The sequence below is a fragment of the Gallinula chloropus genome (genome assembly GCF_964237585.1).
Source record: "Gallinula chloropus genome assembly, chromosome: 4".
Lineage (NCBI taxonomy): Eukaryota > Metazoa > Chordata > Aves > Gruiformes > Rallidae > Gallinula > Gallinula chloropus.
The window spans coordinates 40026423-40040917 of NC_140088.1; the positions used below are offsets into that span (position 1 = coordinate 40026423).

The following is a 14495-nucleotide window of genomic DNA, read 5'->3' on the forward strand; positions in this document are numbered from 1 at the left end:
TGGAGCGCCCACCAGTGCTGTTGATGAATGTGATCCTTGGTGATCCAGAGAAGGTCTATTTTAATTCCACCTGCTGTCAAAGCCAAGGATGACCATCTATGCTCCAGGTGTCGCTGCTTTAGGTTCTGAAGGACCAGCCTTACTCCTCACTTAAATCCCAGCCTTTCCCAGCAGCAGGGAGACAGATGCAGTGGAAGAGAGTTCAGCATGTGGCAATCACTTGATATGACCACAGGGTACACTAGGCAACCAAGCAGTACAGTGTGGTGGATGCTCTGCACCAAGAGAAGTTTGCATATTACGTCTTAAAAACTAGTTACACACAAAATGGAAGATTTACCAAATATATTTAGGTGACTCCCAAGTATTTATCAACCACTCTAAAAGTAAAGCAGATCAATAAAGCTGAAGTAAACTCTCTATACATTGCTTTAGTTCAAGGAAAAGCCTTTGAGCTTGGATTTTCCTTAATTTACTTGTACCTGTCTCTTGCTGGTTTTCCCTCCCACACCTCTGTCAGGAATCTTTGTAATTCCTTATCCCAGTCCATGGTCCTATCAGACCTTCCAGAAGGTTTACGTAGATACAGCTACACCTGTCTCAGGTCAACACCATCCAGCCTTCAAGTACCCTGGCAAGGGAACAAAATGCTGTTGGCTCTGTTGACACATTCACCCATTTTTGTAATGAAAATCAACCCAACAGTAACGAGTAATACCTCTGTCAGGCTTTCTAGACAAACAAACAAAAAAAAAACTTGGAATAAAACAGAGGTAAAATTTGCATTAGAACTGGTCATCTTCAGCTGTATGTAACAATATTCCATGATCCTGTTATGAAGTAGAAAGTGACATTATTAAAAAATCTGCTTTGACCTCGGTTCCCATCACTGCCATACCTGCTCTTTATTTGCATCACTGAAAGAGGAAGATGATTGGGGGAAAAAAAATAAAGGAGTAGGTTCATAAACATTGTTAGTTCTTTAAAAGGAATCACTAAGCAGTGATGTTTGACACTTGAAAGCTGGAGGGTAGGGTACATGACAGACAGATGATTTAGTTAATTTTCCCTTATGTTTTTCTGCCATGGAAAAGGAGTTGGGCAGGGAGGTGCAGGGAATTTTCCAGGGTGTGCAGATAACCACTGATCAGGAGTGTTATAGGCTTCCCTGCCTCCAGCTCTGCCTGCTCCCCAGGAAAGGCTGCAGCTCCCCAGGTCGGGACTCTCATGGATGGCACGACACACAGAGTACAGGAGCAGCTGTGATTTGTTCATAATTTATTTTATTTCAAATATGTGCCCTTGTTGATTCAACAGCATCTGGAGAATCACGTCCTCCACCAACCAAAGAGAGAACTGATTTGGAAACCTTCCACCTGACTTATTTGCTGATAATACCTTGACACTGCCTCCCTCCTCCTTGGCAGCTGAAAGTATGGCTCAGAGTGAGCATAAACTTGCACCTTATTCCCAAATGGCTAGAAATACAGTGAACAAAGAATTAGTAAATCAACCAGTCAAGGAGGCAGAGGGCTATGAATATAGAGACAAATCTAAAACATCTTATTGAGATTTTGACCGTTTTGTTTTCTGCAGGTAAGATTAAAACCCTTGGCTTTAGTGTCCTGTTGCTTCCTCCTGCTCATTTCCTCCTCACCCCTCAAAGGAAAGAATTAAAAAAATGCTTGATGCTTGTCATTTTTGTTCATAGACATTTAAAATCCCATCCCTCTCCTTCCAAAAAAGCAGGTAATGTGGTATGGAGTGAACAAGGCTGGACAAGGCATGAGTCTCACACGGATAATTTGCTGATTATCTCTTACTATTTGGTACAAGTGTGTGCTTTGCATTTCCACTGACTTAGATTATAAGACATGAAGCAAGTTATTTTGGATGCTGATGCCAATCTGAGCATTAAGGAAAAACTAACAGTGCCTGGGTCCTGATCCAGGTGACATGGACTCATGGGAGTTTCTCAGTTTTATATTTACAGGGATGTTTTGAAAGGATGGCCTGTGAGATATACCTTCCAAAGATGTTCCTATATTTGAGAGGAAAGAAAAAAACCAACCCAAACCCCCTCGATCCAAATCCCATCTCTTTTCAAAAGTCTTGTCAAAATTTTTGATTCGTCAATTTGTCTTAGCACACTTCAAAGCAGAATAAAGAATAATGGCATTTTTAGAAAGGAGGAAGATGCTGATCCCTAAGGAGACCGTCGCTCCTTTTTCAGGAGCAGGTGACACTGGATGGTGCGGATTCGGTTCTTGGCTGGGGCAAACTCCGGCTGCAGCTTCAGCGTGGACTCATACCATTTCATCGCCTTCTCAAACTCCTCCTGCAAAGAGAGAAGATTGAAAAAAGTCAGATTCTAAAAACACTAAACACATATTCTATGCCTTTCCTGTCTCAAGTAGTTGAGTAGTATTGCTCAACCAATTACCCAACCAATTACTTGTGGTTTAGGATTTTCTTTATTCTCCCATCCCCTCAGTAACCCTGGTATTTTCTTGGGCTAATGACCCAATTCTGCATAATCCATGGAAGGGAGTCAAATCACTGCTAGGCATTATTGCCCAATGCTCTCCTAGTAGATATTTGCATTCCTGCTGTAAAACTAACTTTAAAAACCAGACTTCGGTTAGAATTTACACAGATCAAAACTTTAAATCCCAGAGAACGCAAAAACATCAACTGGAATGAAAAACTAACATTTTTAGAAACAGCTTGAAATTCTGCTTTTAAAAGATTACTCGAAGAACATAAAACCAACCCAACCCCAAAACTTCAAGAGCATGCAGCAGGTAAACAATTCCAACTGACACGCTGGACTCCAGAATGGCAGTATGCAGCAGTCACACTGAAATAACACCTCTTTTTATATAGCTGAAATCCAATTCCCTGTGCCACCCTGCTCTCTAACCAGCTAGGAAAGCACACCAAAATCCCAGAGCGTATTAGAAGAAAAAACAAGAGCCAAAGCTCCCTGGATTTTTCAGCAACTTTCACTGCTGCTTGTGTTCTCTCCAGTTCCTTTTCTCAGTAAACTTTATTTGTACAATGCAGATAGCATTAATCTCTAGCCAGATTACAAACACTAACTAGATCAGAGTTGTAAAGTCTGGGTTTTTGACAAAGTTCATTTTACACAGCAAATCTGTTGGCCTGTGGGAGCACTCACACAGAGCAATGGAACAAGAGTTGGGTTTTTCCATCTTTAGAGGCAATCTTTACATTTGCTGTGATCTGATGTTATTTTGACATTCCTTCAGCTTCCCACATGAAGAGTTTCTATAGCACCCCAAGGTCTCAGTGCTCCTCAGGGGCAGCTGCTTCCCCTTCGTGATGCGATTCAGGGAGAAGTTCTGCAACTAAGGGCACGTTGGCCTCTCTAACGTGATACGACTGACATGACAGACATCTACAGCCTGCTGGTCAGAGTCTGCTCTCAAATACAGCTGGTTACATTACAGCATAAAATCAACTACCTTGTCTTCATATTAGCATATTTGATGCCCAAGATGAATTTTGTCCTGTTGCTCCAGTAATCGCTTGTAATGAACTTGGAGCTTCACTGAGAACTCTCTCGGCTCCGGGGAGAATGATGTTATCCTTAGGCCCTGTGCTAACTTTAAACACACATGGGGAACTCAAGCATCAAACTTGTGTTTCATTTCTTTCAAACAACTGTCAGAAGCAATACCCTAATAGCACAAAGTCAGTTTGTTTCCCTTGTGTGTCTGACAGCACTGCATTTCCACTCTTCTCAGCCCTGAGAGCCATGATACATGATTACCTGCTCCACCTGCCCCGTTATGTCCCTGATCCCCTCAAGCACAGGAGCAAAACATTAAGGGCAAATCTCTGACAAGTGATGGAAACTGGTAGGGATACATAGTAGCACGTGAAATTGAACATTCTTCTAACACAGACATACACATATCAACTAGGCTTCAGTTTAAGGGTGCCTCTTTTACCCTCCAGAGAGAGTGGCCCTGTTAAAGATGAGGATGCAACACACAAGAACCAGCCAGCATTAATGACAGTCATGAACACTGTGTGTTCAGATTAAGCACTGAAAGCTAAACTGCAGATCACAATATAGAGACAGTATGACAAAATTTGAGTTGAACCTGTAAATTACTTTGGCTGTTTGTAATCCAGATACTGAAATGAAAGTTCCCTTGTGTTTGTTCACCACAACTGTAACCTGGGTTTTATTTACTATGCTAAGCTCAGCTCTTCAGGACAGAGACCCAATTTATCATTAATTTTATGTATTTAATATTTAGCATTATAGTATCTGTAACTTATAGCCTAAATATATCTATATATAGTACATTTAAATTTAAATATACAAAACATTTAAATTTAAATATATAAAAATTTATCATTCAGTATAAAAATATTCTACCTTTAAACAGGCAGCCAACCCAAATTACCAGTTGTTTGTTACTGCCTTAAAGCTTTGCAGACAGCCTTCTGAAGCCAGTTTATAAAAAGGTTAGCATTCAACTACTACATGAGTAATAAAACGAGTAATAAGAGTTTTCTCATTCAAAACATTCTTTCTTATTGATTCTACCCCAATTTCTTCAGTGCTGTTCCTTCAAAATTATTTGTGAGACTAAGATTTTGACACACACACGCTGTACCAAAGGCAGAGGTAACTGGGTGGCAGCACACTCACCATCGCTACGTAGACATTGGCCAGTGTGAAGTGATTAACCACAAAGTGTGGGGCGATCTCCACTGCCATGGTAGCCACGATGATGGCATCATTCCAGAGTTTGGCGTTGTGGAAGATGTTTGCTAGGCTTATTAGTGGCACATCCTGGAAGAGAAGAGTAAGCAATGAACAGTGAGATTCTTCCCATTGAAACTGTCTAGGGATCAGCAGCACAAACAGAAGACTCCACCACCTGGCCACTCTCACTTAGTTCATACCCAGCGATGAGCCAGACCTATTTTACTATAAAAGGGCATTTGGACCCTAGTTATAAACAAACTCCCCCCTGACATACAAACATCTGCTCACAATGGTGACAAACACTACTGCTGCACAGACAAACAGCTCAGAAGTTAACTCACTTAAGTGCATCACATTTGTTTTCAGATGCTCTTACACCGTTTTCTCCCTGGAATGAGATGTGTCCTCAGAGACAAGAGAAGCTGCTTGGTTTGACTCTCCTCCTTCAGCACTTGCATGAAAGGGGGAGGAACATGAACAAGAGGGGACACCAGGGAATTGAAAAAAGGGTCTAACCGTTAGCACTACTGGTGCACTGTTTTCTACCCTGCCTCTGCCATAGAATTCCTATATGATGCTGCATAACAGCTATACATACAGTATTCTCAGTCACTCATGGTATGGGGTGTTTTATTCCCTGGATTTCCAGATTGTGACCTTGTCTGACAAAACTGTTGAGCTCTGACAGCCATAACAGACGCTCTGGGAGCCAGGCTTTATGCCTTCAAAAGACAAAATACTGCTCAGCAGCAAGTCTCAGGTGCCCTCCACAGGACAATAAAAAAACCTCCGGATGTATTTGATCCCTGCCTCCTTGACCTCCACAAGGCAAGGAGTACCTTCGGAGGGTAAGTCATGTTTGCAAAGCAGGTATTATGGGAGTCAGAATCACAAAAGCAGCTCACTGGGAAAATTAATTACCTTTTATTTAAATGAGAAAAGGCAGGAGATGGTAACCACAGCACACAAAACTGAAGAGGGGAATAAACCAAGATGCTCAATAGCTGTTAATTCAGTGCTAACTCTCACTGAGTTCAAGCTGCAGCTTGTATCTTTACAAGACCCACAGCTTTTCCTGGAGGGAGCTTCAATACAGAGGACAAAAACAAGGCACCAATCTGGAGAGTCAGCCAGTCCCAAGCAATGCTGTATCACATTTCTAGAAAACACCATTACTACATCATCATCTTGTCAAATTGTGCTTTCCAGTCCATACTCTGACCCTTACAAGCCACACAGCTAAGGGCTCCATTTCTGAGAAACCATTCCCAGTTACACAGAAAGACAGAAAAATAAACAAGAGCTGCTTGTGTCAGATCTTGGTTCCAACCTTGGTTTAAAAGGACAAGTGCAATGAGACAGAATTATAGGGGCCACTGATACATAGGGTGTGCGGTGGCAGCGTGCACGGCTTAGTGGAGGCATTGCTACTGATAATGGCTCAATCCCACTGATAATACACACCAAGACTGCAAATCACTTGTCTAGGGGGTTTCAGAGGAGGATTTTAAAGGAATATTCAAAAGGCAGTACAATACAATGCAACGCTGCACAGCTGGTTGCTCAGGTCCCAGAGTGAAATCTGCAAGGTGGAGTGAGGGGCCTACAGTGAGGGGCCTACTTGGCAGTTACCGGTTTGTGAGGGACAGGCTGGTGTTTAAGAACAGCCATTATAATGCCCAGCACACCACAGGGCAAGGGGAAGGGTGCAAAGCACTTATACACAAAACATGGGATTATGCCCATGTACTGCCCTTTTTGGAGTAAAGCATAGAGCTGCTGCACCGTGTCAGGCACTAGTGTCCAGCTGAGATTCACAGCCCAAACACCTAAGATTCAAACATTTAAGTTATTCCTTTCGGTATCACCTCCTCCCCTTTTTTAAAGGGGAGATATACTCTCCTTTAAAAGCATAATCAGAAAATATAGACCCCACATCTTAGGTTAGAAGACTTGTCCAGACCAAAGCTGATGAAGATTCAAAGTTCTACCTAACAGAGGGAAGTTCAAGCCTGCATTGCCCAAAGGTGTCAAACACAACTGCACGGAATCCCACCGAATTGCTTTCACAGATGCCTTCTCTTCCTATTGATTTATTTTTTAAAAAAGGAGACAGCCCACACTAAACAGGTGGCAAAAGTCTTGAGGTTTCACCACAACTAGCTAGTATCTAACACATTCTCTTTTCCCTAGTAGCTAGTGACAGGACAGGAAGGAATGGGTTTAAGTTGTGCCTGGGAAGGTTCAGACTGGTTTTAAGGAAAAATTTCTTCACAGAAAGAGTGGAGAAGTGTTGGAACAGGCTGCCCAGAGAGGGGGTAGAACTGCTGTCCCTAGAGCTGTCCAAAAAAAGGGGCAGATGAGGCACTTTGGGAGATGGTTCAGAGGTTACAGTGGTGTAGGGCTGATGGTTGGGCCTGATGATCTTGAAGGCCTTTTCCAACCCTGATGATTCTATGACTATGACTTCATACTTGACACACAGTGCTAGCTTTAACAGTAGTTTGTAAAGTTCTATTGTGATAAGCAAGGTGCTGTTTCATCTGAGTGGTGGGCACATGCTTACATACCTTCATGTGATGGGGTGCATAGTGCAGTGCTTGCCGTAAGCAATCGATTGCCTTCTTTCCTTGGCCTTTCACCCTCCAGTAAAGAGCTGCCATGCTAGAGAGGACCCACGAAGTCTGATTCTGGCCAAAGAACAACACAAAACCCAGTCATGTAGACAAACACCTGTAGTGATCGGTCTTCCTGTCTTTCACTCTTCCAATTTATTTGGTACACTGAGGTAGAGGGTGCTACGTTTGGCTGGGTATAGGAGATCCCCAAATGAAGCAAATTCAAATGTAACATCATTTTCTTCAGAAAGGAACAGCAGCTTTAAACAGCACCAACAGTTCCAGCAGCCACAACAGCTTCTAACCAGCTGTGCGACGCTGAGCACCTAGATGAGTATACACACTGCCCAACCTAAAGCAAAAACATGAGTGATCTGCCCAGCCTGGCAGGCTCTCTGTAATCACTGCAAGGAGAAAGGAAGCTCTGGGACGCAACTGGGAGCAGAAGCCTGACAAATCTAGCTAATGAAGTTCGGTGCCTCTAGCTGGCTGACTCACGTGTCACATGCTAGAAAGAAAAATACTACGTGCTTGAATTCTGTGGACTCAGATACAACAAATGAATGTTTATGCTCACATATGCAATTAGATAAGTAGCCATCTTGATTTGTTTGATTAGCTCTTGTGAATACTGAATGAGACTGGTAGACATAAGAGCTGCATTTTATTCCCAACACAGCTAGCCTGACTGAGATTTCTTTTTTTGGTCTCAGCACTAAATTTGAGCTTATTTGGATCAAGCTTGCTGTCTGCAAGGAAAACTGTGGCATGTAAGAGAAAAAGTTAGAACATATCTAAAGTGAAAAGAAACCAAGTCTTGAAATACGAGCATAAAGTTCAAAGCCTAGGAAGTTTCTCAGATGGCATGGGGCACCAAACTGTTTTGGCTATGCCCCCTTTTCTATAGTAGTCTCTCCACTAGCTGTAAACATCTAACAACAATCCCTCCATCCTTACCTACCTTGCAAATCCTGGGAATATTCCGTCCATAATCATGATCTCTTATGACCCTCAACTAAGGTCCTCAGCAGCCTTCATCTAGCTAGGAAGCTTGGCTTTCTCTGTGGAGACAAGGGACTGTCTCTGCACATGGTCCTATACCTCTGCCCGAACACATCGTCACTGCACAAGACAAAAGGAGGCAGGCAGAGAAGAGGAAGCCCCTGCCGGTCAGGGGTCTGATGGCTGCAGTGCCAGGAGAGCGACTGGACAGTTGAGCCACGGCTGAATTCAACTGTCCATAAGCTCCAAGTCAACATAGCACAAAGAGAAAGAGGAGGGCTGAGAACTGCTGGGATAATTTAATACATCCCAACTGCCAGCAATACTGCTCTCTACAGGGCTGGGAGCTTTGGGAAATCTGACAAGCTTTAGTGAAGAAATATGCAAGAACACTTGACAGTGTGAGACAAGGCTCAACAAAATACCTCTGAGGGTGTTACAGATGCTGAGCAGACACCAATACCTAAAACAAGTACTAACATGGTCCTTGAGTGACAAGCTGTCTGAGACTGGATCGTTGTTGCAGTTTTGTGAGGCTGTGCTGCTGAGATGGTTTCTTTAAGCAGCAGTTAGAGGTTTCTGCCAGCCTAAACTATAGACAATGAGCAATTCAAGGCCAAAGTCACGGCCTGAGAGACAGTCACAGTGCCTCTGAGAGTCACATATAGGAGAAAACAACCTGGAAGCAGCTGCATTGTGCCACCAGAAAAGGGAGTGAGAAGATGTAACGAGCTGTGCAGACACCAAGGCCGGAGAAGGACGGGGGGGAGGAGGTGGCCCAGGTGCCTGAGAGAAAGATGCCCCTGCAGCCCGTGGAGAAACCCATGGAAAAGGCCGAGACCCCACCTGCAGCCCGTGGAGGGGCTCCACGCTGCATGGAGCAGGTGGAGACATAGAGAAGACACTGACCCTACGTTGGAACAAGCCCCTGACAGCACTTGCAGCAATGGAGAGAAACAGAGAGATGAGTGAGAGAGAGATTTGCACTGGAACAGGTTTTCTGGGGGAGGCTGGTGACCCCACAGAGGACTGGGACTGAGAGACATTGTGATTTATGACTGCCTGCCATAGCAGTGACCCATGCCAGAGCAGTTGGTGAATAGATAAAGCCCTGGGGAAAGGATTCATGTTGGAGAAGTTTGTGGAGGACTATCTCCTGTGGGTGAGACCCCACGGTGCAGCAGGGGGAGGGTGTGGAATGAATGCCACCCCCTCTCCAGCCAAGAGGGAAACCAACTTGCAAGGGACTGACCGAAGCCCCCATCTCCCAGTCCCTGCCCCCCTGTGCTGTGATTGGGGGGAAGAAGGGAGTGAAATCATGACTAGAGTGAAGTCTGCTAAGAAGGGAGCAGGGGGGAGGTTAGAGGTGTTTTAAGATCTGGAAAAGGAAAACAGCTCATGAAGAAGTAACCGAGAACCCCATTTTTTCCGTGTCCCTGCCCCCCTGTACTGCGAGCAGGGGGAAGAAGGGAGCAAGATCATGGCTAAAAGGAAGTCTGCTGAGAATGGAGGGGTGGGGGGAAGGTGCTACTGGGAACCCCATTTTCCCCGGTCCCTGCCCCCCACTGTGAACAGGGGGGAAGAAGGGAGCAAAATCCTGACTAAAGTCTGCTAAGAAGGGAGTGGTGGGGGGAAAGTGTTTTAAGATCTGGTTACGTTTGGTTTAAGATCGGTCATGCTCCCAAATCTGTTTTTTTCTTCACTGTTCTTTGTAGTTGTAATGTAGTGTAATAAAGTAGGTAGTTTTTCTCTTCTTCACTTTGTGTTGAGTCTGTTTTGCCCACGTTGTCGATGACAGAGTGATCTCTCCCTGTCCTTACTTTGACTCCTGAGCCTCTTAATATATATTTTCTCCCCTGCCCAACTAAGAAGGGGAGTAATAGACTGAATTTGGTAGGCGTCTGGCCTCCAGCCAGAGCTAAACCACCACAATCGACCACTCTGTCAGTCATGAGCAGTAAGCCCAGGCTTCCCATCACTCTCATTTACACGTACCTTTTCCAAAGCTTTGGCTATTCGAGTACCAACTTGTTCTAATGACTGTGGTGAGTACTGGTCTTTGCCAAGATTCTGTAGCACCTGTAGAAGAAGAAAAGTGTTTAGACACCGGAACCTGGTAAGAGATGTTCCTCACTCGCTTGCTCTTTCCCCTAGCTTTATACAAATGCTGTAACCTGTTCCAACCCAAACATCACCATCTACCTTGAGCTAATACTATCTGTATTACCACAGTGTTATCAGTCCACGGCACTGAATACTAAGAAGACTACCAGTTTATGTATGCTACAAGTTTTTCTGTGCTCAGCTGGACTTTTATTTTACTAATTTGTCCTTCAAAAGCTGTAAATACAGAGACACCAACTGTGTTTTAGGATTTGCCTCAGGCCAGATCGTGGATGGCTGGGCAGACATTCTAGTAAAATATCGCTTCCAGCTTGCATTATTCTCCCAGTTCTATCCAGACGTTCACTCACTGAAGGGCCCTGAGCTAAACGTGCCCTGGGTCTGCTGAGGTGTCACCATTTCTGTGTGACAGCCTTCAGCTCCAGCATACCTCTTTCAGCTGACTTTCTCCAGTGTAATGCAAGCTGGCCCGACTAGAGACACCTTGCAGGTGGTCCAAAGTGTGCATACTAGCTGGTAGATTTGGGTTACATAGGGGCTCCATGGCTGGTTCTTGCAGCTGTGTGGCAAAATCAATGTGTTCTGTAATGCTGCAAGGGTCACAAAAACATGTTAAATCAATCAGGAGAAGAAAACAGAAAAGTCATAGTCAGAAGTTCTCTAGTGAGCATGAACTGCCCAGAACCTCATCTGAGCAGCCCAAGAAGCAAAAGGAACTGGACCTTCCACCTGCACTTGCACTTTCAAAGCATTTTGTGGAATTTCATCAGTAGACTTGGAAACTTCTTTGAAATCCTGGCAGCTCTTTCCTACTTTAAAGCAATACTAAAATCTTTACTTTACGCACACTGTTACCTCTTGTGTAACTTATTTAAGGTTCGTATACAGGGTACTTACTCAATGTTTTTGGCAGAAACAGCAAGCCATGTGCTGGCTACAGTTGTGAGCTCTAACCTACGGAGTTTCAGGCATTCATCAGGACTTGGCCAGCCAAGGCTACGATAGTCACGCCTTTTGCCTTGAAAAACAGGGAAAAGAAAATAAACTGGAAGCAGAAAGACAGATTCACAGAACTGTTGGGGTCGGAAGGGACCTCCAGAGACCATCGGGTCCAACCCCCTGCCAAAGCAGGGTCCCTAGGACAGGTCGCACAGGTCGGTGTCCAGACGGGGCTTGAATATCTCCAGAGAAGGAGACTCCACACCCCCTGGGCAGCCTGTCCCAGGGCTCTGTCATCAGTAAAACTATTTAAAAAATACTTCATACATGTGGATACATTCCCTGCTTTATAAAAAGTCAGGGTCCCACAGCCAGATTTAAGGAAATGAACCTAAATGGACTGAACTGTACTTTTATGGGATCCAGAGCAGAAGTGGTTCCTACACAAGACAGATTAGAAGGTGGAGTTTTAGAACCTGTTTCATTACACTTTTTCAATAGCTACAGATTAAGAATAATCACCACTCTTGTTTACAGGTAAAGTCTCTACTTAAATGTCCTTAAAGAGAGTTCATAAGTGAGTCACCATTTATGTTCCACAGCTACACTAAAAACTAATAAAAGTTGATTGCTCCATCTTCTGACAATCCCAAGTGAAAAATACTGCCATTTCTTTTCAATGAATATTGTTTAAGACAGACAGTGGCTTTTACTGCATTCTTACACTCAGGACAGCAACATTTCTGAGACTATTAAGCAATTACACTTCAGCCCTCCCATATTGCAGAGGAGTGAAGTGAGGCTGGGAAAGGTTAAATAACTGGCTTTATGTTAACAAAGGGATCACTGGGAGAAACTAGAACTTGATCTTCACATTTGAACCAAAGCCTACTGAAATCTTTCCCTTACATTTGGTGGATATTATACCAAGTCCTAGGAATTCAGCTTGTGTTAACTGTTAGGAAACATTTTCCTCTCATATCATAAACACCTGAACTGTTTGGAACATAAGAAAAACTCACTGTAGCCATAAATTTGCACAGTGAGAAGCCAAGTTTAACAACGTGCCAGCCTATGGCACCAGCTATGTTGGCAGTATTTCAGTATTTATTTCTAGTTACCTGAAATTTTGCCCATTTGGATACAAACCCTATTTCCTGCCCAAGCCAGAGTAAACCACCTCACCGCAACGCTGCTGTGAAGCTCTGTAACAACTTGTCTTCTGCAAAGTATTCTGATCAAAGGAAAGTTAACTTTGAGAAATACTGGGAAACTTCAGAGGGGAATGATTGGTTGTCATCCCCACCACTGCGAACTACCTGGTTGTGAGTTCCTATTTGTGTTGGTGGCAAAAGCCAGCAAGAGCTATGGAAACGCTGCACAGAGCCCAGCAGCCAGAGGGCTAGCCAAACACAGGACAGCTACCATCACTTCTCCTTTTCCCACAGTCTCATCTAGAAGGTAACACTTCCCTACGTGGTCTATGTGATGCATATTTATGGTAACAAACCAGTGTACTATAAAAGCTGGAAGGGAAATACACCGCAGTAATGCAGAAGCTGCAAATGACTTGCTCTCTCTGGGAGCAGCAGGTTACCTATTGGTCCAGGAGAAGGTATCTTTGGTCCACTGATCTCCAGGGCAGTTTGGTAAAAGTTTTCATTTTCTACATTAGCCCCTTCTTCTCCATTCCTCCCAGCTGGCTCCTGGAGATCCAAGCTTTCAGCTTTTGGTTTCTTTAAACGTTTGACCTGAAAAGTGATCTATCAACAGAACAGTATTAGCAAGGTTAGCAGTAAGAAATACCATGACCCTTACCAGCTCCCATACAACTTGTTTTAGCCCAAAGACGTTACAGATGAAGTATTTCTTGCTCTCCCTCCTTCCCTCCACATTTTCAAGCCATCCTCTAAGCCTGTTCACTTCACTGCATCACACCATGCAAACAGAGTATGCAACTTCCAAGCTCCAACCTAAGACAAATCCAATTTAACTAAAAGGTATTTTTCATTATTTATTTTGCTTGTAGCACAATGACAACAGATATTTCATTGTTTTCACACTAACAGAAACTTTTGGTTAGGAACTTTTCTCCTTTGTAACTGTGAGCAAGGAGTTTGAAGGCACCCCACATCATTCAAGACCTAAGCTTTGGCTGCTGACAACAGACTTTGGATATCAGCTGTGGCAATGCAGAGGCCTTTCCTTTAGAAGATGGATTAAAACTACTTGGTTATTTCACACAAGCCATGACCCAGCTTTTTTAGGCCCATGGAGAAGTTCCTATATATATTCCAGCATTAAGCCCTTGAACTCTTCTCAGCCTTCCCTCCTCCACAATAGTAAGTCTTTACAAGACTTAAGTGAAGTCATCCAAACTTACCCATTCAGCCTCATCATCGTCACCGCAGTCCCCAAAACAGGAGCTAGCCAGTCCATCCTGAGATCCCTTCTTTAGGACCCGGATTCCCTGCAAGTCCATCCGATGACCTTTTACCTCCAGAGCCCCTTCAAAAGCTTCCTGAGGCCAAGAGTTTTCAAATTCATCCACCAAAGCCAGCATCTCCTCAGACATCTGATCGTCTTCCAAGCCCTCCACTCCTTCTGAACCGTTGCTTTCCACAGCGACTGTGTCTAATTGGGAATATCACAGAAACCACAAAGTTTCTTTCCTTCCTGCTTCTATAAATCATGTAAAAAAGGACCTTTTTTTTTCCCTGTGACCTGACTTTTGCACTTACATAAACCAACTGTTGCTGACTGTCACTGCAAACGGAGAGGGGGACTGGAGAATGCAGACTCCTGCTCTGCAAATAAGCACCAACTGTTGCTTCAGAAATCAACGCCTGGAGACAACTTTCATCAGTTTCCTTTCCAAAACAGAATTCTGCCCGAGGGAGGAAACAGGTCTTTTCTCTACATATATGCATTAAACACTGAATAAAGCACTCTGTTTCTTAACCACAGACACTGTTTTTCTTCCCTTCTGTCTGGCACAGCTGACAGACTGCAGAACAACCAACACGTGTCTCTACACTCTTGCAAGAAACAACATCCTTTGG

General features: G+C 43.9%; 1 protein-coding gene across 1 annotated transcript in view; it reads right to left on the minus strand.

Moving 5' to 3' along the window:
* Nucleotides 1–1275: 1275 nt before the first annotated feature.
* TTC17 (tetratricopeptide repeat domain 17) overlaps nt 1276–14495 on the minus strand; it is a gene marked incomplete at its 5' end in the record, with an annotated part of 56954 nt that continues 43734 nt past the window's right edge. Inside the window, 8 exons of the mRNA XM_084264049.1 lie at nt 1276–2338; nt 4691–4834; nt 7321–7440; nt 10366–10449; nt 10925–11084; nt 11392–11512; nt 13031–13196; nt 13817–14067. Coding sequence (XP_084120175.1) covers nt 2207–2338; nt 4691–4834; nt 7321–7440; nt 10366–10449; nt 10925–11084; nt 11392–11512; nt 13031–13196; nt 13817–14067 — 1178 coding nt within the window. The 3' untranslated portion in view covers nt 1276–2206. The remainder of the gene's footprint in view (nt 2339–4690; nt 4835–7320; nt 7441–10365; nt 10450–10924; nt 11085–11391; nt 11513–13030; nt 13197–13816; nt 14068–14495) is intronic.